Source organism: Agelaius phoeniceus, chromosome 15 (assembly GCF_051311805.1).
Source record: "Agelaius phoeniceus isolate bAgePho1 chromosome 15, bAgePho1.hap1, whole genome shotgun sequence".
Lineage (NCBI taxonomy): Eukaryota > Metazoa > Chordata > Aves > Passeriformes > Icteridae > Agelaius > Agelaius phoeniceus.
Genome location: NC_135279.1, coordinates 8,852,972 through 8,880,692, shown reverse-complemented (window position 1 = coordinate 8,880,692; position 27,721 = coordinate 8,852,972). Strand labels below are relative to the sequence as shown.

At 44.9% G+C, this 27,721-nt stretch overlaps 2 protein-coding genes across 7 annotated transcripts in view; one reads left to right on the top strand and one right to left on the bottom strand.

Moving 5' to 3' along the window:
- Positions 1-58: 58 nt before the first annotated feature.
- SMIM32 (small integral membrane protein 32) lies at positions 59-2,415 on the bottom strand. Its single transcript, XM_054643044.2, has 2 exons — positions 2,357-2,415; positions 59-2,185 (listed from the first exon to the last, which is right to left on the bottom strand). The coding sequence occupies exons 1-2, from the start codon at positions 2,413-2,415 to the stop codon at positions 1,807-1,809; spliced, it is 438 nt and encodes a 145-aa protein (XP_054499019.2). The 3' UTR covers positions 59-1,806.
- LOC143695300 (uncharacterized) overlaps positions 1,823-27,721 on the top strand; it is a 77,271-nt gene continuing 51,372 nt past the window's right edge. For 2 of the 6 annotated variants that reach the window (XR_013184408.1, XR_013184413.1), the window contains exons 1-2: positions 1,828-1,953; positions 24,806-24,999. Coding sequence is in view for 1 of the 6 variants with exons in the window: in XM_077186580.1 (XP_077042695.1) it covers positions 2,402-2,968 (567 nt within the window). In the remaining 5 variants the exon portion in view is untranslated. Of the gene's footprint in view, positions 1,954-2,401; positions 3,363-4,762; positions 4,946-8,997; positions 9,042-9,231; positions 9,767-10,157; positions 10,272-16,371; positions 18,721-24,805; positions 25,000-27,721 lie in introns of those variants that run through there. The other 4 variants (XM_077186580.1, XR_013184414.1, XR_013184409.1 and 1 more) reach the window with 4 other exon arrangements.

Below are 27,721 nucleotides of genomic sequence, written 5' to 3'. Positions count from 1 at the left end.
CATTATGGCTGGTAGCTGAAAACAAGCTGTCATTACTTAAAAATAAATAAGAAATGTCTGATTTGATAAAACTTGATTTATTCAAAAAGGGCTGAGAGAAATACACTTGCATTTATTGTTGCTTTCTGCATTAATTGGAATTACACTGGTTAAATTTGGTTCAGAGGAAATATTGGCCACATATCAAGGAATAAAATATTGAAATCTGTTATGGAGTAGTTTAGCTTATTGGAGCAAAATAAGACATGGTAACAAAGACAATGACATGGAAGTGTTATCAACTGGGCAATTTTTGGGTTATAAAAGAAGAAGCTTGCAAACAGACTTCCACATATACACACTTTGTGTTCTTAAGTGCAAGCCTGTGTGTAATTGCATTGTTAAATCTCCTCCTTTGGATGAAATAAGTTATGTACACATATATACACCCATCTCCTCTGGAGTACTCTGCAGGTCAAGAACAGGGTTAGGAGCAGCATCTGACACTACTTTGAACCCATTTCAGATGATCCAATACCCAAAACTGCAGCTAAAATAGGATTTAGGACTATTTTTGTAGTTCAGTAGGATTTGGGATTTAGCTATCCAGAAACACACTGGATCCAGGTGTTTCTGGATAGCTGCAATTCTCCTGTATGTTGAGCCATTTGATTTGAAAAAAACCAAAAACAAAAAAACCCAAAACCCAAGCCCTTTGCCTGCTGTTTGTGGGAATTATGGACACTTTTCCCACATTCATGCAGCTTCATTTGGAATTGTGCTGTAACTGCAAGTTTACAAGAAATCAACATCTACAAAATAGTTTGTCACCTACCAGTGTTAAGCAGGAGCTTTTTTTGTTCTGATTTTAGAACAAAATCAGATAGTAATTTGAAATGGTAGGGGTTGCCAGTGACCAGTGTTGAATCAAGCTGTTGTCATATTGATAATTTATACTTCTAATTGGGCTAGGTTTAGATGAAGAGCAAGGAGTGGTAAAGTAAAGCTACTATTCCTATAAAGCTGTGTTTTATGGCTTTCAGAACTTATCCACTTTGTGTATCAAACTTGGAGCACTCTGCTCACACTTCTCATTAGTTTGCATAATATTAAATATATTAATTTTTTTTCCCACTTCTCCCCAGCCTGATTATTTTGGTTTCATGCTGTGGCAAATAATTTCCTTTGCAGCTTATGAAAGATGAAAATAAATTCATTAGGTAGTAAGTGTTTCACATAAGTAGTAACTTAAGACTTGATCAATGATGCATTCAAACATCAAAAACACCCTTAACAGAATGACAATCAAAAGCCTAAATAAACATTTTTCATTTTCTCCTCCTGCCTGGCAGGCCTCCCACAGCATCACCATGCAGTTCCAGCAGCAGTTGGGAAAAACAGGTCTGGAAAGTAACCTCATCTCTGTGGAGCTGTTAGGTAAATACACTGGTTTTGTACATTTGATGCTTGGTTTCCTAAACATGGGGGAACAAGCTCCACCAGATGCCCAAATCAGTGATTGTTGTTAATACAATTATCCTTGTATGGACACTGAATGGGTGGATGATGACATTTGCATACACACAGAGCTTAATCTGGAATCACGGGGCAATTTTTTGCAAAACCTGTATCAGTTTGCTAAAGCATTCTCTTCAGTTCATAATGGAGCTTTTTATTTACAGCTACTCAGATTGGCACACAGCAGAATTCTGAGCAATCTCCTCCTGCCCACTACTCTAGAGGGGCTCACATCCGTGCACTGGCACATGGCACTAGCTCCTTATTGCACAGGGTTTGTGGTGCCTGCTCCTGCTGCGATGAGAGGTGTCAGACAGCTTGTGTCCTCCACGGGTTCCTCGCCTCCCTGAGCGATCTGTCGTAAGGAAGAGTAGCAAAAAAAGAATTTTTCAGCTGGCAGTTTATGAAGAACACAATGAATGTCACAGTCAAGAACAGAAAGAAAAATAGAATGATGTAAGTCACCAGGTCTGGCTTATTTATTTCCCCTTCTTTTAACACCCTGGCTGTCGACATGTAAAGAGCAGAGGAGCTCACGGGTCTCGGAGTGCTGCTCAGGTAGGGCGTGTTGGTCTGAATCATTAGGTGAGCTTCAGTGGCACTGGTAGAATTGAGCAATTCACTATACATGTTCTTGCTTAAATTTCTTCCACAGCAGAAGTAAAACAGGAGGGCAAACGCAGTCAGTCTTTGGCATAGGAAAGAAATAATGTTCCTGCTTGTAAAAGGGTGCAACCCAGCCGCATGTTGTCTGAAACAAATGAATTCACTTGCACGGCTCAGTGACTTTCTTTTAAATCTTCTTGCCTCATATCTACAGCATTTACTCGCAAATATTAATCAAAAATGATACAGGTACCTCGTGTCCTGGCCCTGGTTTTCCCAGCACTCCTCGTTTGGGGGAATGCGCTGGCTCATCTGCCGGTCAGCCGGGATGTGCGGGGAGCTCTGGGAGCGCGCTGCGAGCCCGGTGCCACCGCTCCTGCAGCATGGGCTGGGGGACACGGAGCCTCTTCAGCAGCGGGCACGGAGCAGGGATGTGCTGGGGGACACGGAGCCTCTTCAGCAGCGGGCACGGAGCAGGGATGTGCTGGGGGACACGGAGCCTCTTCAGCAGCGGGCACGGAGCAGGGATGTGCTGGGAGCAGGCTGTGAGCCCGGTGCCACCGCTCCGGCATGGGCTGGGGGACACGGAGCCTCTTCAGCCCGGCTGGCAGCGGGCACGGAGCAGCCCCGGCTGGGCTGGCAGCGCTCACTGTCCGCCAAGGGGAGGCACGGTGGTTTTCCAGCGGCTCTGCAGGAGTGGGATGCACATAAATCCGGGGTTAAACGGCATCTGCGCCCAGAGGCGGCTGCTGCCTGCCTGGAGATGCGGCCGGATTTGCCGTCGCGGTTCCCTGCCTCGGGAGGCTCCGCGCTGCTGAAATCCCGGCGCTGGGAAGCATTAGTTGACTTTCTTAATCCCAGTTAGCGGCGCTCTCTGGAGCCAGCGGGAAGAGGCTGAGCTTTCTGCTTGAGCTTTCCAGGCACTCCTTCATTGCTTTGAGAGAAATAAATTAAAAAAAATAATAATTAATAAAAAAAGAGCGATGTCCCTTTGTTCGAGAAAGAAACCCCAAAAAAGCTCCGCTGGGAATGGGTCAGCTTTTGGCAGCCTCCCCCGGCGCTGGGCTCAGCCGAGGCGCGGGCTGGGGCAGTGCGGCTCTGTCAGACCCGGCTCTGTTAGACCCGGCTTTGCCCCCCGCTCCGTGGGCAGGGCAGGGCACAGGGCAGGGCTGCGCGGTGCTGCCGACCAGCTCCGCAGCCCGCGGTGCAGCTGGCACTGACACGATGCTAAAAAGGAAGAGATCTTCGGATAAATTCCCGTGAGTGCCTGAGGCTCTGGCTGGAGGTTTTGAGCTGGGGGAGGGTAGCAGAGAACGGGACAAAAAAGAAGAAAATTGCTTCAAAACCTTTCTTTCTTCTTCATCCCTTTATTGTTTAAATCTAGAGTAATCAATGTCCTTTTTTTTTTTTTTTTTACTCCTCTGTGATCCCCAGCACCCTCTCCAGCCTGACAATTAGCATGGTAATTCTTTTTTTCAGCAAATTGCTTTATGCTGCTATTAGCTCCTGGCTGCTCGCCAGCTTGCTCTTACAATCTCCCATGCATCAGATAAGCGCCGTTAATACTTTTATTTTAACGCATTGGAACTTGAAAAATGGGCCGGGGAGACGAGAGGAGCAAGGAAGAATAACCGGGCAGAGGAAAACACCACCTCCAGCCCCAGGGTGCTGATCCCAGCAAACGCTAAAGCTGCTTATGATGAGCTATTGCAGCCAACAGTGCCAGTGGTTAAACATTTCACTTAGCATAATAAATGTTTCTGCTGAGAGAGGGCGAAGGAAGAGAAGAGAAATCTTCTGGTCAGTTAGATTTGAATAAAATAAAAACTCAGCACCCTCTGAGGCCCTGGTCAGCTTGTTCCTCATCTCCTGCCAGGCTCCAGGTGCTCCAGTTCAACCCCTTGTGCCGCCAGCAGCTCTGCTGGGGTGGCAGAAAGCTCACACATCTCTGTCACATTGCTGTTCCCACCCTCCTGCATCCATCCTCAGAAGAGCCATTACCTGTGTGTTACTCACAAGTCCTGGGCACCCTGTCATCCACAAGGAGCTCTCCCTCTATGGAAGGTTTTCTCGACTCTCCCTCTCTCTCTTTTCCTGCCGTTTTTCAGCCCCAGTGCACTGAGTGCCTCATGCTGCTCTCAGGATGGCAGCAGGGGCTTTTCCTGCCTGCCCCCAGAGCTCCTCCTGGGAGCACATCTCCTGCCCACAGAGCCACAGGAGCTACACCTATTTACTCTGCACGTTCAAAGAACAGGATGCCGAGGCAGGCAGCCGTGGGGGCTGGAAAAATCAACAGAGCCACAGAGTTTGAACTCTCATGCTGAAATGTCTCCTTTCATGCCTCCTTCAAAGAGGGGACTCTGTGAGCAGCAGCACGGCAAGGCTGAATGCCTTCCCAGCACCATCCCATCTTCAGCTCTCTCCTCTCTGAACTGCTTTTTGAGTTTAACAAAGCTTTACATGTTGGGGTTTTTTTAATTTATTTCCTTTTATTTATTTCCTTTATTGTTTTCATTGTTTTATTTATTTCCTTATTGTTTCATTATTTCCTTTATTGTTTCATTGGTAACATATTGTTACCAATATGTAAGAAAACCAAGAAGGTGTCTGGGGCTGAATCCTACAAATAGTGTGCACAGTCTTAATGTTTTACATACAGGCTCTCTGCAGATGTTTCCAACTCTGTAACAGGAGGAAAATGCAACAAAAGATGCATAGGGGTGTCATGGCCATTGATGTGTTTCCTCCCTGCACAGAGGTGTGGTGCAGAAGAAAGGGCTCTGCCAGGGGCTCCTTGGCATCTTTTACTCCATCCCTTGAGCCCATGGGGTGCATTATCCTGGTGTGTCCCTGGGGAGAATGGCACAGTCCTGGGATGGATGGGATGGGATGGGGTGGGGTGGGATGGGGTGGGGTGGGATGGGATGGGATGGGATGGGATGGGATGGGATGGGATGGGATGGGATGGGATGGATGAGGTGGGATGGGATGGGATGGGATGGGATGGGATGGGATGGGATGGGATGGGATGGGATGGGGTGGGATGGGGTGGGATGGGGTGGGATGGATGGGATGGGATGGGATGGGATGGGATGGGATGGGATGGGATGGGATGGGATGGGATGGGATGGGATGGGATGGGATGGGGTGGGATGGGATGGGATGGATGGGATGGGATGGGGTGGGATGGGATGGGATGGGATGGATGGGATGGGATGGGGTGGGATGGATGGGGTGGGATGGGATGGGGTGGGATGGGATGGGATGGGATGGGATGGGGTGGGATGGGATGGGATGGGATGGGATGGGATGGGGTGGGATGGATGGGGTGGGATGGGATGGGATGTGATGTTTCCCTGCACTCCCCTGGGTGTGTCCCTGGGGTAGGATGGCACAGCCCTGGCATGGGGTGGTTCCCTTGCTGCTGGGACAGGGCAGAGGTGCTGTTTGCTCTGCCCTGTAAATGCCCCCAGATCCCTCGTGGGGCTGCATCTCTGCCCTGCACACACAGGGTGAGCACCCTCTCTCCACCTCTCTTCACTGCAGGTTGCATGTACCCACAGAACCAGAGTCTTTATTTTTTCCCTTTTGCTCCCACACAATGTTCTCTCTCATTCCTGGAAGATCCCTGCCCTGAGGGTGCCGTGTCCCAGCTCTGCTGCCAGGGCTGTGATTGTTTCCAGTGGTCACAGTGCAGCTGCCCAGCGTGGGGATCAATCCTTGGGGTGTTTTACAGGAGCTTTGTGTGCACACAGGGAGGTCTGAACTCCTCTTGCTTTTAGGCTGGCTGGAGCTCATATACAAACTGATGAGAAGCCTTGGGAGTAAATCAGATGTATTTTCTGTGGTATCCAGGCTTAATCTTTAAACAGCTAAATTGCCATAAATAACACCTTAATTGCAAAAATAAGAGCTGATCCTTTCTCTTTGTTGTCCTTAATTTGGAAGAGTTTTTAAAGTCTTCAGTTCCTTTTAATTTTTCCTCATTAACTTATTCCTTATTTAGTAGTTTCACTGGGTTTGTTTCTTGGTTTGGGGGATTTTTTTAATTCTTTCCCAAGGCTGCCAGCATTTAGTGGCTGATTTTGTTAGTTTTTATGTGCACTGGCAGTAGCACTGCAAGGACAAACACAGGGCCTCTGACACTGGCTAGAGTTTAATGATAATAAACTTTAGAGTGTTGCAACTTCCTGTCCTGCTTAGAAACTGGGTCAGCATTGCTGGCCCTGGTGGCATCATGGGGACAGTCTGGGGCTGGAAAGGCTTCTCCCTCCTCCTGTGTCACCCCATGTCTGGGTTTGTCTGCCCTCAGATACATCCAAGAGCAAGAGATTTTGTTCAGGTGTTTTGTTTAGGAGTTGGTTGATGGTTGTGGCGACTCGGTGGCAGTTCTGGTCCAGTCTAGTGAAATAAATAATGACACAAACTGTGCAGAGCTGAGGAGAGGGAGAGCAGAGCCTGTGCCCCTCAGCCCCATCCCTGCTGCTCCCCAGGCCAATCCTGTTTGCTTTGCCAATCCTTCAGCCCAGCTCCCAGCACACGCAGCGCGAACCCTGGCGGGTGGGAATTGCCGGGCGTGGATCCACGCTCCGAAGGGCTGGAGCCTTTCCCCAGCCCCAGCCTGGTGAATAATGCATGATCTCTGTCATGTGCTTACGCAACCCCTACCACGATAAACACCAACCCGGGGAAATGAAAGTGGAAAGAAACATTATCTTTCTCCCTAATGCAACCATTTACAATCTGCATTACGATCCTTCTGCTCTGCAGAGTGAGCAGCAGGCAGGGGGATGTTTCTATTAGCAGACCAGAATGCCACAAATCACGGGCTGGAACTTTCCAGTGCCGCATAAAAGCAGCTTAAAACCATATAAAGGAAAGAAAATAAAAATAACATACAGGAATTATTTCCTTTTCTGTTCGCTCCAAAGGCAAATGCTTATCTCCAGGTGCCTGAGTTTGAGATATTTAGGAACATATTTTCAAGTGCAGGGCAATAAAATTTAGTGCTAGACACCTGATGTGGGGATCTTGCCTTTGGTTCTTAAATATGGGGCAGGATGCCTGAAGAAATTGGCTCAAGTGCAGAGAAGGCATGAAAATGTTTTGTTTCAGAAGAGCTTGTGTGTGTTATTTCAAACTAACTGCTGCCATTAGGTTCCTCAGGACACGTTTGCACCAGCTAAAGCAGGAGCATTTAGGAAGTTTCCAGAGAAGTCTCAGGCAGTGGGGTGGAACTGGGTGATCTTAAGGTCCCTTCCAACCCAAACCATTCTGGGATTCTATAAAAGGGAGCTTGTGTCTCTTTGGTCAGTGCTGCATCCAAATCCTGTGCTCTTCTCCAGGCTGGGACAGTGCTGTGGTTCACCCAGCCTTGGGATGGGCAATAAGCAGCACACACCTCCTGCCATCCCAGTGAGCCTTGCCACTGCTCCAGTGGGTGTGGGGGAGTGACTCTGGCTGCTGCATGGATGGTGGGAGCATCCCAGCCTCCCTGCCTGCCCTCCCTGGCCCAGCATGGTGGGCAGCTCCACGTGGCCTCTGGGGGTTCTGCAGGGGCAAGAGCTTCACCCTTGGTGAAAGGTTGTGTGTGGGTGTGCATGGATTCCCTGGGTCCTGACAAAAATAGCAATTTTCTCTGTGCAGTCACCTTCTTGGTGTGTTCAGAAGGCAAAGCACAGCTGGACAGAGTTTCACCCAGCCAGGAGATGTGGGTGGGCATCCAGTGATGCTCCTGGGGATGCAGCTCCCATACATCCACACATACAGAACACGAGCAGGAGGAGCTCTGGAAGAAAAACCAAAAGGTTTCGTTACAGAGAAAGGTTGTCTTTGGTGCCTCCTTTACACTCAGACAGATCCTGAGTCCAACAGTGCTGGTTTTTCAGCTGAGCTGGGAACAAAAGGGGCCGTGGAGCTGGGCTGGGCTCTGCAGCAGCAGCAGAGCTTCCCCCAGCTCAGGGCTCAGGTAGGCACTGTGGTGGTGCCTCTTGTGCTGGCTCAGGACCATGGCAGTGCTGGCCCTGCAGCCCCAGGACGCTCCCTGGGGCTGTTTCTGGCCCAGCCTGGTGCTCTCTGGGACAGGGATGTGCAGGATCAGGGCTGTGTGCTGTTCTCTGGGGCTGTATGGCCAGCCTTCAACCCCAGTTACTGGGGGTTGAATTTTAGGAAGAAAAGAAAGGATGAAGGGACACAATTTCAACAAGGTTTCAGTTCTGAACATGGTTTGCTTCTGGTGTCAGCAGTCCCTCACCAACTTGCAAGATGAATAAAAGGCAGTGTCAGCCCCATCCTGAATAGATCCTCTGGGGAGGCTGTGGAAAATTGTGCTTCTCTGTCTCCTATCCATGTCTCTTCTCAAAAGGATTAAAGGGAGTCTTTCTTCAGTCTGCTGCACAAAAGATATCCCACCTGTGTGTATAACCCTCCTCCTGCCTGTTCCACTGGGATGCTGCAAAACTTCCCATTTAACTGTAGTGTTAACTTCATTGTAGGGCATTCAGACCAGGAGTGGCTGGGGGTCCCCATCATCTCTTGACAAAGTGTCTTGACAAAGAACTCTCAGGCAGAAATCCTCTGGCATCTCCCTCCTCCTCCTCCCTACATTAATTTTGCCAGTATCAGGTGTTTGGGATGAGCCAAGGATTATTTGTGAAGCTTCCCAGATCATCACAGGGCTCTTTTATTACCAGACTCTGCCTTTATTTATGGCTCCTTGCTGGTCCAACTCACCTGTCTGGTGTCAGAAGTGTTTCCTCCTCTGTTTCTGAGCCCTGGCAGGGTCTGGCAGTGGTGGGCAGCTCTGGCTGTGGCTGTCAGGCAGCAGTGACAGCCTGGGGAGATGGGGCTCCCCTTTCTTCTCTGAGTATTGATTTTTGCTCTGCTTTTCTTAAGGTTGATATTGTCAGCTCTGAGGGGAGTCAACAGCAAGTAATAAGGTGAGATATTAAACCTGGATGATCCCCTAGACACACAGAGGGAAGCTGTTTTACAGCCCATGCATGCATGCCAAGCCTGGGTGTCTCTGGTCATGTTCTGTGCAATGAGATGTCTATATTGCAATACCTTAGTTTGCAAACTCCTCCTTGCTTTGAAAAACAGACTTGGTAATACTTCCTTACCCTGCAGGGAGCCAGAGGATTAATCAGTAAAGGTGGCAAGGTGCTCTGATGTGGAAAAATTGAAAAAAAACCCCAACAAACTAAAGAAGCATCTAAAACAGGGTGGAAGATGGAGCTGAACCCTGGGGGTGATGAAGCTGAAATCTTAATAAGCTATTGACACTCTCTGGAAAGTTCTACCATCATCCCACTGGAGCACCAGTCCCTCAGTGTGGCTGGCTACTGCTTTAAGATGTATTTCCATCTATGACTGTGAAAAAATTAAAGGAAAATTGAACACAGTGTTCCTCAGCAGGCCAAGGATTGGGGAGTTTAATTGCTTGTGTGCTTTCTGATAAAGAAAAACAGTTTTGTGGTTTCTAATTTGTCATTCAGAACACTCTGACTCAAGAAATCACATTCCTTGTTTTTAACTCCAGGGTCTTTCTGATGTTGTGATAGAAACCTCCTCTAAAACACACAGAGCCCCTCTGAAAACGGGGCCTGCCCATAGCAGGGGGTGGTCTGCCCTCAGTAGAGACCAGGTTTCCTCCAGCTGAAATCTTGTTTGTGTCCTAAGCTGAAATAAATTATCTGTAGGATGGCAGAACAAAAACTTTGTTTCAATTTCTTTTTGTGAAATCCTTAATTGAGAAAAGCAACCTCTTCCCTATTTTTCTGCTCTCTAAAAACACCTGCAGATGTACAAGGGAAGGGTAAATTAATCATTTCCATTCCTACAGAAGAGCTGATCTGAAAGATTTGTGCTGTTCACTGAAGATGCTCACCCAAAAAGGGAGACAAAAAGCTCTTAGAAATGTACATCAGGTTTCTGTGTCTGTTTATTCCTTGTTCTGAAGTGGAGTCTGAATCCCAGAGAAGGATTTGATATTACAGAATTTTACATATTTCCACATTGTCAGCACCTTCCATTTCAGCTACATTTTATTACAGGAGTGACAATGCTCTGTCCCTGCCTGAGCAGACCCAGCCTTGAATCAGATGAGATTTTCCTGGTGATGCACAAACCCTGGATGCACAACCCCCTGTTCCTGTGAGAGGATGCTGGTGAGACCTGTGGGGAGAGCCAGAGGAGCAGAGAGCCCAAGAAAGCTGCCAGGGAGGGCTGGAGAGCAAGAGCTGTGAGTGGGAGCCCAGGTGCCAATGCCTGCAGCAGGGATCCCAGCCAGGGTGGCACAGCTCACCCTTGTGAGCGCCCTGTGTCCCCTCTGTCCCTCCCCAGCTGTGACAGCTCCGAGCTTGCCTCTCCCTGCCTCAGGCTGGAATTAGCACTCATCAAGGGGCTGCCCACGCTGCCACAGGGATGGCAGTGCTGGAGCAGCTGAGCTTTGGGAAGCCTTGGAGAAATCTCCAGGGGCTGCCCTGGTCCCCATGGCCACCGCAGCAAAGCTGCTCTGCAGCTCGGGGTTATTGAGTGTACCTGGAAATAAAATCTAGCAGGGTGTGACAAGGGTTATTTTAATAATCTCAAATCTTACTGCTTCTGCAATAGCTGCTCCTTCACGGAGCAAGAAAATTGGTTTTAATTTCATTTTGCCGTGATTTCACGGAAATAAATTTGAGAAACTCAAACTCCACTATCAGTTGGAAAAACAATATTTTCTTTTTCTCACCTGTGACCGTGCTCATGAAACTGCATGAAATATAAAGCAAATAGAAATACTTGCAACTGATTTCCCCCATCAGTAAAGTAAAAGCTTGATCTGATTTTTAGCTTTGCAGAGGAAAGGTGTGCTAGCAAGAGATGGTTCTTTGGAGGTGATGGAAGATCTGTTACTCAGTCATGTTCCTTGCCTAGATAGAAGCAGATACATTCCTGATGCATTTTAATTAGTTCTAAACCTATGCAGGTGAGGAGTACAGTACAGTATTGTTATTAAAATTCATGCTTCACAATCAGAACAGTTAGTGCAGTCTCTGAGAACAGCAAACCAAAGAGCTTTTAACTTTGCTTAATAGTGGAATTATCTAACTCCTGCTATCATTTAACCCATTGCTAAGTTTTTAAGTAGATAGAAAGGCTGTGATCATAAAGTGAAATTGTTGCATTAAGATCACAAGGAGAAAAGCTGTGATCCTTCTCAAAGGCTACATCAGGCCAGCCATTAATTATAAATGCTCATTAATTATAATGGATTTTCTGCCACAAAATCTCTAACTGCTCTCTTGAACTGAACTTCAGTAGGGCAGCTGTGACAAATGTAGGAGGATTGCCCCTTTTAAAAGGCTGGGGGTTTCTCTCTTGTGGCATCCATGCTGAAACTGAAGCAAAATGACTAATGAAGTTAAGAACCTCATTCTTTAGAAGATCAAAGTCATAAAATTCGGTTAATTCCCTTTGAGAGAAAACTATCAATTATAGCAAAGAGATTTTTTCCCTGTAACTTTTTGTTGCATTTTAAAACTCCTTAATTGTTCCCAAGCCCATCTTCCTTTGTATTTTGCTATAGACTAATTTACTGCAGTGTCAGGAATCTAAAAAAGGTATCTCTAGGACAAAATATCAATTATTCTTCTTAAGAACAGAAGTAACACCCAATTCCTCTTCAGCAGAACCCAGCACAGGCTCTTTGGTTATCAGGGAGCTCTGCTGGCATTCAGCTGCACAAGATCCATGTTCTTAGAAAAGGGGGAGTAAATCTGATATTTTTGTTTCATATTTGTACTTCTCATCTTCTCCTGTCTGAGCTGCTTCCTTCTCCTCTTTTTGGGGTTCAGGAATTTTTGCTGAATTTTTGTAGGGTAAATGTCATCTGAACTTCTTCACATCACCCCTGCCAAGTGTATTTTTGTGTCCCCATTCAGTTTTGGGGGAATCCTGGAAGGCAGGGAGAGACAGAGATGTTTAACTGCATGGTTGCAACACAACTAAATTTGGCTGTAGCTTTTAATCTCTCTTTAACTGCAGTTTTTAACTCCTCCAGTGCCAGGCTGTTCCTAGAGCTGCCACCATCACTTTCCACTGCCTAGTGTCGCATTTGGCAGAAATATCCCAGATCTGTGTAGTCCCCACTCTGTAGCCTGGGGGTGCTCATCTCTTCAATTAAAAATTTCCACAGAAGTATTTTTTTTCCTTTGATATTTTAGAAAAAAAAAATCGTAGGATGAAAATGTTGCATCAATATTTTCAATGGTTATTTCGAGAATGAAGCGTTTGGACATGCTTGAAAATACTGCTGGGCACCTATTTGCATGTGTAGGTGCCTAAATATCTGAGAAAAACAACCATCTGGTGTCTCTGGACTCAGATCCTCAGAAAATATGTAGTCTACTCAAGGAAAATTTAGGCACATACATTTCCTTTGATGATTTGCTCAGCTCTTAATATCTCCCTCTCTAATGTGCAGAGGAAGAATACACAAAAGGCTTTGAAAGGCTCTGATGCCTTTGCACTGTGTGTATGTGTTTTACAGATAACATTATGGAAAACTAGCAGGAAAACCCATATATTTTATACAAGTATTCTGCTCTCCAATTTCAACATCCTTTAAAACTCTTACTTTATAAAATAAATAATTGCCTACCTGGTGCCTAGATAGCATTGCCAGTTATTTCAAAGGCAATTAATTTCTGAAATTATTTTTCAGCTACCTCAAAATTGCTTCTCCTCCTTAAAGACTCATTTTCTTCCATCCTGTTCAAGCAGAATTCCAGATTTCATATTTTAATTTCTGTAGAACTCCTGGGTTGTCTAAAGAGAGAATTTGGCCTCAGCATGCCAGAACACAACAAGTACAAACCTTTCTGCAGCCAGGAGTCAGCCCTGCTTGGTGCACACCTTACCTGGGACAGAAGGCAGAAGCATCAGCACCTGAGTGCAGAATATTTTCTGATCTGTGCATGGTGCCACTGCTGCAAAGCAACACAAAACCCTGTAATTCTGAGGAGGAGACCATATTGTGCCAGATTTGGGTGGAAGCTCTTGCTGACATCAAGATAATTCCCAGTGGGTGACTGCCAGCAGAGTTTTGGCTTTTTTTAGTTTGGTCACCAGATGAAGTGGACGCTGAGAAACACTGGTTATAAAAACTCCACTCCTAAACACAAGAACTGTTCCAGCTTCCACAGGGCAAAGGCTGGGACGGGGAATTAGTAAAATTACATTAATTTCAATGCTGATTCTTCAAATATAGGGCAATGTCTTGATTCTGAACCTGTTACATGACTTTCTTCCCTCAGTGTTGACAGTATTTAATGCCAAAATTAATGAGATACTCATTGATGCTGGGCCAATTCTCTGACTTGCACGTTGTCAATCAGGTAGAAATCCAAATGTTCACCCACTCTCTAAACCATTTAATGTCTCTGACTCCATCAGAAGCACATGACACATCTTGTGGATCATGTGGAATAAAATCAGATATTCTTTCCTTTTCACTCTGATGGAAAAGAAAGCTCCCCACGATTCTCAACTGTATAATCGTTTCCTATGAAATAAATTACTTTATCTGTCTTAATACTGTCACACTTCTGTTCTCCAGTGATCTACTTCTTCCATCTGTGTGCATAACTGTAATCCTCTCTACACCTACTCTATGTATGCTCAAGTGTCAAAATCCAGCCTCAATCATTCCTGTCATCAGTCTCTTGTTCCTGATGGGGTAGTGGGTAAAACATCACTGCCCCTCAGACTTCTCTGGGAGATTTCTGGGCTCACCTTGCAGAGTCTACATGAGCTATCTGAAATACAGTGTGACTGAGTTTTGCTTTGGTTTTTGTCACCTGAAATTTTCCACTTATGGAATGACAGGGTATTTTCACTGCTGTGTGTCTTGTTTCCATCATGACTGATGCTGCAGTGAAGCATAATTTCAGGAGATATCCACATCACCCAAATCCTCTGAAAGTTGACTTGCTGTTTCTTATTGAGTAATTCTCTGTGACTCATCCTTTGTTCTCTGATACAAATTTTTTTCACTCGTTTGCAGAATATTGTTCAGACAATTGAGCTTACTTTCTGAAATCACCATCTTTTCTGGTGAGGCAGCACAATCACTTTCCCCTTTCACAAAGCCCTGTGAGAGAATGAGGCAACCCATTTGTTACCACCATCTTGTTTGCCTTAAAATACAGATTATACTTGGCTAAACAAAACAACTGCAGGGAAAAAAAGAAAAAGAAATCCTCCTGCAAGTTCTGCATCTACACAGTTTGACATGACAACGTGCCTCTCCTGCTGAGCCACGACTGGCCTTGCTCACAAAATGCTCCCATTACCTTCCCCCAAACATGAGGCTGTGGGAGCCCCAGGAATTCTGTACCTGAGGATCTGAAGTGTCAGGCACTGACAGTCCTGCAATGTGGATTTCTTGTGAATCCTGTGCCAGGGGCCGTGCTGCTTATCGTGTCTCATGTAAATAAAATAACCCCTCTTCTCCTGCAGCTGTTGGTATAATTTCCTGTCTCTGCCCCAGATTCCAGGCTGCCCTCAGCATCCACTCCTCAGATTCACAGCTGGATAAATTTTGCCATCTCATGAAAGATTCTGATACTTCTTTGGACTGATTTATTCATCAGCCTAATTAAAATGTTTTGCTCTGGTAGTTCAAAACCTCTTCTCTTCTCTTCTCTTCTCTTCTCTTCTCTTCTCTTCTCTTCTCTTCTCTTCTCTTCTCTTCTCTTCTCTTCTCTTCTCTTCTCTTCTCTTCTCTTCTCTTCTCTTCTCCTCTCCTCTCCTCTCCTCTCCTCTCTTTTCCTCTCTTTTCCTTTTTTTGTTAATGGAAAGGAATCCTTTTCTTTTACATTGTAAATATAAATTTGTAAGTATTGCGAATATTGGGTAAATCTATTTACCCAATCTATTGTGTGCATCAAAACTGGGTAGGATGCCTGCTCATGGAGAAACAGGAGGCAAGAGTTGAAGCATTATCAGCTGTGGGAATGACCTACAACATATGGGACATTTGGTAATTATCCAGTCTGTATTATGTAAGACATAATATCACACAGTTCTGCTAAAACTTGAAAGTAGAGAGAAGGAAAATGATGGCAAATGACTGATTGCAAAGATAAAGATTCTTAACTGCATATTCATATTGTTTGGATCTTCAAAAAAGGCCTGAATTTTGCTTGTTGAATTCAAGTTCGTTACAGAGCAAAGGCTCGGCTTTGAAGGATGTTTATTGATAGAAGAAGAAATGTTTGAATCATAAATATCCACAGCTGAGAATGATTTACAAGTGTATGACTGCAGGGCCTGGCTGTGAAGGAGGTCTGTGCTGGTTTCTGTGCTGCAGTGTGAGCAGGGAGGATTTCTGATGCACATCAGGAGGCAGAAGGGTGAGCTCGGACCTTTCCAAAGCCTCCCACCCCCAGTGCGTGGTATTTGATGTCCAAATGAGGCAGGAATTTCTGCTTCCAGGGGGTGCAGTCATCAGAGCAGAACCAGCTCAGAGCAGGGAGAACTGTGCAGTTATGTGCTGAATAGATCTCAGTAATGAAAAATTAAGTCAGTCTGTCCTACCAGATATGGATGTTGAGTTGGACACTACAGGCTAAGACTCGGTGTTGGAAAGGCTACCCACTCCTGGGATTTCTAGAGGGAGTTTCTTTCCCCAAAATTATTCAATGATGTTGAGCCTAGCAACATATTGGAAAACCAGCTCACATGCACAGTGTTTAGGGACCCCAAATGAATTTACAAACCCTCTCTGGGAACTGGTCCAGTATGTAATTTCCTCCCTGACACTGGAACTTTGAGTAACATTAAGGAGGCTCACTGCACATTTATCAGCTTGGAATTTGGATACCACTGCTCTTGGGAAGTAGAACTGTTCTATAATAATATATACCATAATTTTTGAAAACATGTGTCTTTGTAATTAAGATGTGTACAGAAATGGCAGGATGAGTGCCAAGGTATTTAGAGATCCTGTGCATGACACTACAGCCCAGATGATGACTCCTGAATAATTCTGTTCCAGCAAGGCATAATCTTCCACCTTTTAAATGCTCAGAAGTTGCCATTTGCAGTAGTTCTCAAACTCTTTGCTTCGTACTCACAAATTCATTTTGTGTTGTACTTTGCCTACTTATGGCATTGCTTTACTTGGATTTACTGAACTCACCCTTCCATATAGCAGGAAGCTGTTTGTGCTGTATCTTGTAATCTGTGTACTTGGGTTAATACTTCTTTTATTATTCACAGTTCCAGACTGTTCCACAGTTCTGCTGGTGGAATGTACTGGTGGAAGCAATGCCTGAATCGAGGATGGAAATTGTCCTCTGAGTTATGAGAAACACACACAGCCCAGCCCTGCCTTCTCAAGAAACTCCCTGCCAGCTGTTGGAGCCTTGCTGTGCTGTCCCTCAGTGCCACACACTGTGTTGAGAGAACTTTCTAAGAAATAAGTGACATACAGTAAATATCTCCTCTCTGAGCTTGCAGGAGCTCAGGATCCTCCATGGCAGCAGAGCCAAAATGTGATGTCCTGTGCTGTTCCTACCAGCTGGCTGAGGCAGAAATCTGCTGGGATGTGCAAAAAGATAAAAAGGAGAGGATTCTGGTTCAGAGCTGAAACCACAGCCTGCCACTGGAGGACATTTATTAGAAGTGGCTCAGACATTGCTTGCCCTCCTCATTTTGAGTTGTCCCTTTCTCTGTAGTGGAGTTCATTGATTTCATCAGGGCTACTCACATCCTTAAGTACAAACAGTTCTAAGTGAGGGTGAGAGAATTGTACCTTAATCCCTAGACTGTTTCAGACCTTTTTGTCCATCTCCTAAAATTTTTCTCCCACCAGAGTAAAAAAAATTATTTGCATCAAAAGTCTTTATCTTAGATAAAAGATTTGAGTCACTGTTTAAAAAAATAAGTGACACTACCTCTCAAATAGCGATTTACTTTTCAGATATGCAATTTTCATTCTATTGAATTTTTTGACATATGGTTATGTAAAACATCTAAAGCAAACTCCATCCATTTACACCCTCCAGAAGGCAGCGACTTCAGGAGTTAATGTGGGATTATTTTTAGCATGTATTCAAGTTTATTCATGCTGAAAGGTAGTACTTATCTTTTGTAATTTTAGAGTAGTTATTTGAATAAAAACATGAGTATAATTCTATTTTAACTGTCATGTGACATCTGGGAACTGGTTCAAACCTCTCTCTCTTGAAGAGGTGGAAATCTCAGCAGTTTTTCCTTCCAACATCTCAGTGGTACACACAATACCTGTGTATGTGTTGAGACCTATGTCTGTAAATAATATGAGTAACAAAATATGAGTAATCTTCTATATGCTGAGAGAACATTATACCAGAAACAAAGAAAGCATCGACCAGAGAAAGTGCAATTTTCAGTGTTCTTTGTAGGAAAAGCTTGTTGAAGTTAAATTACCCCTTTGAGTACAAATTCCATGTTAAGCTGTCACTAGAGACACTGTTAGATAAAAATCTGTGGCTGAGTATTTTCCCTCTAGCTGGGTAAATATTTCTGTTAGCCAACCAACTGAGCCCTTTTGCAAGTTCAGAGATGATCTGTGCAGAGGTTGAGAGTTTCTCATGTTTTGGGGTCACTCCTTATATAACTCTTATGCTGTTTCTACTCTCCAATGGAATAATAAAACACAAGGGGGCTGCAAATCTAGTGTGTAATTTTGGTGGAAGGACTTGGACTGTTTGTCCAACAGGACACACAGGGATTTGGCTGGGGCAGGCTAATGCAGAAGCAACAGCAGGAGGTCAACAAAATTTCACAAAATTTTATTTGTTCCAAGTTTGATTTACAGGAAGAGGAATATAAACCTCTTACTTAGAGATGATTGTGGGTCTGACACTGGGAAAAGCTTTGCAGTAAAAATAATAATTAAGTTACAATGATAACGAGGCTGTAGTCACACAATGCCAAGTGATCTTTTTGCCTTTGCAGGCGATGCACAATTGTACATTTTGATATTCAAGATAATCTGGGTTGTTCCCAGGCCTTGGGGCTTGCATTGATAGGTCTGTGCTGTATCATCCTGCAGAAGAAAATATACCAATATTCATAGAATAATGCCTTCCACAGTCTCTTTCTCAAGCAAACTTGCCATAAAAGTACTTTTGATACTGGGTCTGTTGACAGTGATGTTCAAAAAGTCATTTTGTGATGTATTTTGTGGTTTATGGGTAAAACCTGACAAGAGAAAGGCCTTGTAAAATCATGGTTCAGGCCTTGCTGCTTTGGCTGGGTACAGCTAACAGCTAGCCTGATAAGCTCCTGTTAGAAAGGACTTGTAACAGTGAAAATCCGCTTGGATATCAATCTATTCCTGTGGGAACCAATTTACACCTGTGAGAAGAAAGATTCTACCTGTGTGGAACACCTTTTTCCCAGGAGACAAGAGTGTAAACACCTCTGGAGAGGAGAGATTTTGATGGCCACATACAATAGTCATCACTAACCAATGAACTGAATTGCCATTAGTTACTAACCAACTAGAATTAAGCATGATGCCTTAGAAAGCCATTAAAATATGAGCTGTGAAGAATAAAAAATGGATATTCTGGATGAAGACACAGGTGTCATTTTCCATCCTTACTGTGACAGTATTTCTTCTACTGATCTATATTTCTATTCAGTGCATTTTGAAAGCATTTTCCAGCTCTGAGTCCCAGTGAAGCAGCCCTGAATGTGCCCCTTCCCTCGATGATAACTCTGAACCCTCAGGCAGTGTTTGTCACACAGCTCAGTCCATCAGTGGAGAGCAGATTCCTGCCAGTACCAAGGCACAGGAATGGGGGAGTGTGCTCTGTTTTGCCCTCACAGTAGCAGAGAAGTTCAGCAGAGCCATTCCTGTAGGATCCCCCTGTTCCCTTCTAGCATGAGCTGTGTGCGGGGCTGGGGCTCCTCTGACAGGGGAGGCTGGAGCTCAGCTCCTTCCCAAGGGCTGCACCCACCTCCTGTTTGGATCCCAGCCCCTACCTGAGCCTTGAGGTCATCTCAGCATCTGGTCTGACCCCCAACAGATGCTGGGCACAGTGGGTGACTCCTTCAGCTCCCATAAAACATGGATTTGCCCTTAATTTCAGCTGCTTGAACCCACTGCTGCCTGCAGATTTGGTGGCAAGGTGGAGAGGAAATAATTTTGTTCTCATGAGCTGCTAATTTTCACACTGAGTGTGTGTATCTTCTCCTAATCCTTTGCCTGAATAGAATATTTCCATCACTTGTTATTGGAACTAATTCCAGAAGACTGTAAAGAGATTCTGAGCTGAGTGATCTATTGTAATTCACTGAGAAACGACTCAGCAACCTACACGGATACAAAAAGAACTGAAGTAAATCCCCTTTGTCTCAGTTACAGGTCTTTTCTCTTGAGTTTGGAATTTATTAGTGAGAAGAAGCTCCAAGAGATGCTCTGTCCCTCTTAGCATTGCTGCTGCTTACGAAATAAACTTTGGTTAAGAGTTATTTAAATGAAGGAGCCACTTTGCATGGATGCTGTCAGCTTTGTTACCATTTCTGATCAAACTGGTCTAGTGGGAGGTGTCTTGGAACAGGATGATCTGTAAAATCCCTTCCAACCCAAACCATTCTAGGATTCTGTGTTCTTTAACACTCCTCTGTCCTAATCTCATTTGGAGAGCAGCCACTTGGGCAGGTTGCTCCTGGGAGTGTCAGGATCCAGCCCTCCAGGTTTTGCAGAGATGGATTGAAAGGAAACACCTCTGTGCCCAGCTGTCTCATCCCTGCTGCCAAGCCAGGACAAGCACTCCCCTGGCCATGGAGAGAAATCAGACCAGTATTTCTCCACTTCTTTTGGGAATACTCACTGGTACAATAAGATAGTGGAGTCTAATAACTCTTTGATGTTGTGAGAAACAGTTGTTATGTGCTTGTCTTCCTTGGGAAGGTGCCAGTGCCATCCCTCCTGCCCCTCCAGTGTCCAGAAATGCCCTTTCATCCTCAGACTGGAGGCACAAACAAAAGGGTCTGACACTGGTCCATCCTCCCCAGTGGTGGTGTTCCACCCTCACTGGTCCAGCCTCCCCAAAAGCCAGAGGAACACCCCAGTTATCAGAAGAGCTGCACTTTTGATACCTCCTTGAGAGCATCTCTGCTCTCCATCCACCCCTGCCCATGGCCCACCTGTGCCCTTGCTGGGAGCCCAGCCCCCTGCATGACCCAGCAGGACCAGCAGAGCTCAGCAGCAGCCACAACTTCATTTCCTTACCCCAGGCCTTCCCCATTTTGTTTCTCTGTTCATTGCATCAGTAACTGATAAACTGAGGCAATCTCCTTCCTGCTCTTTCCACCTGCATCCTTCCTTTCCCTCAAGGGCTTCATCACTGCTCCTGCATCACAGAAATTGCTCTGCTCCTACTGTTGGTTTCTGCATTCAGTTTTCCTGCATTTCTGAAGCAGAGTTTTGGGTGGAATTGCCTAAATCTGAAGAAACACCCCCATGAATCAGACCCATTTTATCCTTTTGATTGACTTCTCTTTATATACACTTGGTGGGAAGTGACATGGTGAGACAGATCCAAAAAGCCAGCAGTGACTTGTCCCCAGGGAAGCCCTGCTGCAGCTTGTGACTCACACACACTGGGCCCTGCCAACCCCTGCACCCCTTGCTGCTGACAGTTTTAAGTCAGTCAGTAGTGAAAGCAAGGCAGGAGCTTGTCCCTGACCCTGTTAAAAAAGTCTTAATACAAGAATTCATCCCTGGTGGGCTCCAAGCACATGGCAATTGGCAGGAGCTGCTGGCAGCAGGTGGATGGCAGCTCTGGGCCTTTGGAGACCTGTGTTACACCTTGCTTTGGTTTTTAGCTTCAAGAATCAAGAGAACAGCCCAACATCTGCTTCTGCAGTGAAAATTATGGTAAGTTCCTGGCAGTGCCAGGGTGTTTCTAAATTGATTCTTACTCCCTCTGCCTTCTTGTGTGAAATAAATTGATATAATTTGTTTGTGGATTAGCATAAGGTGGCTTTAGAGATGCACAAGGTCTTTGCCAGGCTTAATCCATTTACAGCTCGTGAGCAAATTGTTTAATTAGTGGGAAATATTTATACTAAGTGCATGTGGGAACTTCAGACAGGATCTTACTGCAAGCTATGGGCAGCCCTGAAGAGCCCAGAACGAGCCCAGGATAAAGGGCCATGATGGATCAGGTCCTTCCTTGGACATTGTCTCTCCAGATGAGATCTGGTGTTTGACATGTCAGACACAGCTCCATATTCCAAAGGTCAGGGTGAAAAGGGGATTTTCTCCACCTTCCTGGCAGTGCCTGCAGTGCAGGGCAGGAATGACCCCGGGCTGGGCTGAGTGTGCTGGCTGAGGAGCAGGGGCTCTGTGCTCTGGGCTGGCCTCAGTGGCTCCCAGTCTGCTGTCCCAGGCCCATACTGGGAGATGGAGGGAATGGTCCCAGAGCCCTGGGGGGATCCAGCCTCACCCCATCCCCTCCGGCCTCCTGCCTGCATCTGAGACAGGACACAGGGGGATGTGCAGGAAGGACCCCAAAGCAGGGATCCTGCAGGTGGTGTCTTTTCTTACCTCTACAAGACACCCAAAGACTTGAGAAGATTTAGGGAAAATAGAGCTGTTTTATTTATTGACTTGCATCTTTGGTAAACTCAGAAAAAACAAGGAAAAAACCTAGCTCTTGTTTTTTTAATCTCTGTATCTGGCTTTATTTATGCAATCCATCAAGAGGTATCTCATCAACAACATTATTTAAGCTGAAATAGGAGACTCACTATTAGACTTAAAAATTCATAGAATAAACAGGTTCTGACATTTAATTTGTTGTAGCCAGTAAAGAATAAATTAACCAGCAAACATTATGCAGAAAATATTTAAGCAAAGTGGAAATTGGTGTTCTTTATATGGGAACTTAAACCAGAACCATATATTTTGTGTGTTCTGTTTATTTTTGTGTGGGGTAAGATGAAGTGTGCAGTTTGCATTGTTTGCTTAGGGAATAATTTAAACATGGCTAAGAATGGAGCTTGTGTCGAACAACTCTTTGGTCAGCAAACAGTGTAAGATATTTTTTATTAAACACAGCCCTGCCCTCCCCCTTTCCAGGGATGGATGAGAACAGCAGGCACATGAATTTTCTCCAGCAGCAGGACCAGGCTGAGCTGAGCAGGAAGAAATGGCTGCTTTGGTTCAGAGCTATGCAGGCATCAAAATGATTTGTGCTGTGAGGAAAAGAAATGAGGGGTAGAGCCAATGCAGCTGGGCTCCAGAAAAAGTAATGAATGGCAAATTAGTGAATGCCTGAGGTAGCATGCTCCAAAAGAAAGCAGAGTGGAACTGGGCTGGTGGATGATAGGATTTCCAGTAGTTTACCCAGACTCATCATTTCACTGAGTTGATTTTGGTACAGAAAGGACAATCATGTCTCGTTTAGAGATCTGCTGAAACCCATGAATGGCCAATGCAGAGAGAGCCATGCAGGACAAGGTGTTCTCAGGGCAAACATGGCCAAAACTCAGGAAACAGCTGGCTGTGGTATCAAAGGGCAGCTTGGGGCTGGTGGGACTTCACCCTCTTCATCAGAGAGTGCTGGAACTGCCTGACTCCAGTGCTGCCTCCTCCTGCTCTGGCTCTTGTGCCAGAAAACACCCTGGCCTCAGTATCTGTGGTAAATCAAACATCATGGTCATGGTTTTAAAAGCATCTTCTTTAAAACTTATGAATTGTTGAGAAAATCCGTTATAAAAACAGGTAAGACTGCTGGAGGTAAACACACTGCTCTGATAATTTACTTCTGTTTATATTTCAGTAGCTTTTAAAAAATGTTAATAATGAAATCCACACTCATATAATTGTGGTTCTTATTCAAAGGTATAAGCCTTGGAATTTTGCCTATCTTTCCCTGTTTTGCTTTCCCATCCCTCCATTTATGCACCTGCATCTCTCACTTGCTTCTGACCTGCAGAGATGAGCTCCCAGGGTGAGCTGGGCTCCTGGCTTTGCTGCCCTGCAAAGAATGACAAGACATGGCCAAAAGGTGTTTCCACACAGAGCAGAGCTTCTTTGATTATTTCTAACTATGTTATTTCTAACATTTATTTAAATATGTTTCTCAGTGAAACTTCCGAGTTCAGGTACAAATTAATGAATGTTCTCGATTTGGTCTAATGGGAGCTGTGGTACAGACAAGAGGGATGAGGCTGGCACTGAGCAGCCTGTGCAGGGATCCCAGGGTGGGGCAGCAGATGCTGGAGGCTGTGCTGAGAGATTGGATTCAATTTGCTCTTCTGCACTGAGTGCTCTGAAATTGGGAGCTGGGTGAGCCACACCAAAGCAAAGAGGTGGCAGATGGGATGAGGGCAAGATGATTAATGGAAATACACCAAGCAGCCCTGTATTAGCTCCTGCTGCATGTTCTGAAGTGTGGGATTGTGAAGATCATCTCTGGTTTAGGGGCAAATCTGCTTCTCTGTGGTAGCAGTCCCACTGTGGCCTTCAGAGGCACCTGACTGCCCACAGTGCATACCAGGCTGGGAAATGAGAGTGGAAAAGGAAGGAAAAGAAAGGCAAAGAAAAAGAAAAGGATACACAAGAACAGAATCTCCAACTCCCTGAAGCAGGCTGAGAAAGAGGGATGGGAAAAGAGGAGCTGCAGTAGGAAAGCATTAAATAGAGACCCAGACAGGCATAATGGTAGAGACAGACTTTTAAATCAGTAAGAAACTGTAAAGAAAAGCCTGTTCAATAAAAAAAACTGCCATCAGTGAACCACAGGGACAGTATCCACTAAATGACATCATTTACCACTCTGCTTGTTATCACTCATTATGCTGCAGATCCTATTATCTGCTGCTTGATGTGAATCTGGCCCCCGCTGTGTCAGGCACAACACACAAAAAGAGGGGAAAAATAATTTCTTGCCCCAAGGGGTTCATGGTGGAGAGTAAGGAGTATTTCTATGAAAGATTGCAGTATCAGTTCAGTGCTGGAGGTTCTGGAAGACAGTGACAGGTGGACAATATGTTTTTTAGAGTTCAGAGTTTTACAACAAAAGAAAATTGTATATATGTAAAGTAGAAATTAAATTGTCTGAGTGCAAGCCTTGGAGGTATGGCAGTTTCATTTTGTTGAAGGGAAGTGATACATTTAGTGGCATAGGGATGCTGGAGATTTCATTAGATCTTAGATTTTAGTAGGCTACAAATCTTCACAGCCCTAACTCCTGTGGGATTTGGGCTTTCATTTGGAACCCAACAACCCTTGGTAACCACTCTTGCTTTGATATGGTTGCTGCTTCTAATGAAGAATTCAAAAATTCAGCAAGTGATAAGTGCCATAAAATAGAAGAATTCAGGAAAAGTCTTGTTAATCAAAATGATCTCTTTTTAAATAGCTAATAGGAAAGCTTTATAACAGCACTGCAGTCTCAGGGAGCAGCAGGAGTCACCAAGAAGGATTGGCCAGAGGAGGCTGTAGTCAGCCCTGCAGTACCCACAGGCTGGCTGAATTTAGGATAAATAAGACTTACCCCCTCCTATGAGGGACCTTGACTTGTCCTTTTTAGGAGGGGGTTTGAGGTTATGTTGTTGGTTTTAAGCAGAATTTGTTTGGGTTGTTTTTCTGTTGTTTTTTTTTTCCTGTTGTTTTGGTTTTTTTTTTTCCCTTTGTTTTTTGCAGGGAGCTTCATTTCCAGCTAATAGGGATCTATTTGATGATAGCAGGGGAGTGAATTTGTGAAGGAATGATTGTCAGCAGATGGCTTGTAGCTACAGAAGGATGCATCCCAAGCCTGAGGTGTCCTTAACTACCCCAAGTGACAAAATTATCCTGAGACCCAAGAGAGTGGCCTTCTTCTAAATTCATCTACTGTGGTAAGTGGGGTTGGGTGTTCTTTGCAAGAACGGCAGGGTAAGAGACAAAGCTCAACAAACTTCAGGGTATAAATTAAACTCCACAAAGCCTTGTCAGGCTTCTCCATATGTAAATGTATGTTTAATTCATACATCTAATGGAACAAATTCAGGAATGTGTAACAACACAGGACTTGGCTGCCCTGGACTCTGCCACCAGCTCCTGAAAGGAAATCCAAGCCTTAGGCTCTGCCATTTGCACATAAAATGTATTTTGGAGTTGACCACTGACTGGCTGTGAAGAAGGTGCAAATATTTCAGAGCAGAGGATTTCAGTGGGAAATTCACACCAGGACTCTCCTGCCTGGACACAAGAAAATTCCTGCTCAGGAGAGAGAGGCTGAGGCCAGGCTAAACCCCAGTGCTTTGTTCAGTCATAGGGACATTGCTCTGACTCTTTCCTCAATTTAGGGTTAATTGGATTTATTTTGAAGAAAGCACCTTTTTCCATAGAATTTACCATATTCCATTTATTTCCCAAAGTCCCCATCCACTGCAGAAATTTCCTCCTTTGTTTCAGTGCATTTGACAATAGAAGAGAATTTTCCTCCCTCCACTGGCAGATTAACCATTATAGCTAGTGAAAAATACTGTCCAACAGGGGTAAGCCATCCCACTCAGATGGCTTTGACTTTGCCATGCCAATTACTAATTTCCATTAAATTCAAAATATGTTTTATGCTGATAAAGCTTCTTAAAGCAGTTTCTCTCAAACTGCATTAAAGAAAGTGATGCTTACATAAGTCCTTTGGAATACCTAATGTGCCATGACTTTTGCTATAAATACGTGCCAGTTCATTATTTTCACTAAAGTTCACAAGTGGGTAGGTATAGATTACTTGACAGTTAAAAGGGAAAAACCTTGGATACTTGCACATGGTCTGGATAAGCTTCCAAAGCAATCTGCTGTTTTCAGTCTGGCCAAGTGGGTGATTATTTTCCTGGATTTCCTACTTTCTGTTTCCTCTTGGGTTTTTATATTTTTTATGCTGGCCAGTAATTTGCTGCCTGCAAAAGGTGCTTTACTGTTAGGATTCAAGTAGAAAACTCTCTCCCCAAAGTCCAAATAGGTTTTTCACACCAGGGAAGAACTTTAAAAAATGTGAGGCTGAGAAGAACTTTACAAAAAATGTGAAGATGGGGTGGGGAGGGAATGTGAGTGCTGGCAGCTGGCTGTGGGCAGAGCTGCCCCACAGCAAATCTCTGCTCTCTGGGACAGTCTGGATTTGTGGATTTATCTGCACAATGGAGCAGCATCTCACACAGTTTGCCCAAATTTGTCCTTGTTTGTCTCTGACTTCTCCCTTAAATCTCCTGCAGCCTCAAAGTGATGGGCTCCTGGTCCAGCCTCTCTGTGGGCTGAGAGAGGCTTTGGGGTGTTAGTCCACACTGTGTATCACTTAATTAGCCTGGCTGCTAATTGATTCCCTGCTGCTCTCTCTAACAGGCCCAACAAAGCCAGTGGAGGGCTGTCAGTCTGCTGTGTTTTGGGCACCTTGGAGCAAATGCAGCGTGCCTGGCTGCTAATGAAGCTGCTGTCAGCTGAAGGACTCTGTGCCTGCTGCTCTGGGGCTGAGCCATCAGCTCTGGGGCACTTTGCTTTTCCCTGTCATTTTCTCATACAGAAATTATTTCCAAGGTCTTGTGTTCTGTTATAAAAGTCTATAAAATCATCTTTCTCTGACAAAAATGATTCAATACTGTCCGTGGTCTTCTCACCTCTTCCATGGTTCAGGAGGGTTCACAGCCATGCTGGATGTGACCTCCAGCTAATCCTGAAATTTTAGAGTGCAATATGTCCTTTATTTCTGAATACCAGAAAGGAATTTGCTAATTAGGGGGGAACCAAGGTCTCTCACATGGGGAACATTTTAAGAAATCAGAAGTGTCATTCTGCTATGACAAATGACACTTAACAATGATAAAATAACATTTCATAGCAGCAGAGGTTATTTGCTGCTGATATTGCAGGAGTCTGGAACTTTGAAGGACTCGAAAAGAAGGAAAAGTAAAGCATGATTCATTAGTTAAAATAAGAGAGGGGTAGGAAGTGAAGGAGATGACATTCCCACCTCCACAGGGAGAGATGTCCAAAGACCAACCTGGAATGTCTGAAGGAGCAGCAGAGCTGATCCTGCCAAGTTGCAGTTTTCACACTAATTTCCATCACCACACCTTCCCTCCTCTCTGAAACTGCCTTTGGGTCACTGAGCCCAGTTCACTGTGTATCTGGGTTAGGCTGAACAGGGAGATGTTAATTTTGGTGGGGAGAAGGAGGACCTAAGGCAAAGGCTTGTGGCACTGATAATTCACATCCTGGTAATTCACATCCTGGCTGTTTTGTGTTTCTCAGTGGAGGCAAGCCCTGGGGATGTGACTCTGATTATCTGAATCAGGCAGCTCCAGATTACCTTAATGTGGTGCTGCCTTCATCTGGAGTGCTGTGCAGAAAGGGTGATTAACCACCCAGCCCAGATGGGATCAGCTCCAGGTGCTTGGGGAAATGCTGGGAGATGGCTCAGTCTGCTGTGAAACTGCACCAGGGCAGGCTGGAACAGCAGCATTTGCTCTTGATGGATGAGCCCTAATTTATTTCCACTGCAAGAGGCTTTGGTGACAAGTTTACCCTATAAATAATGCTTAAATTGGAATTTTGTTAAGTACCCTTCTCCTGTAGGGGAAA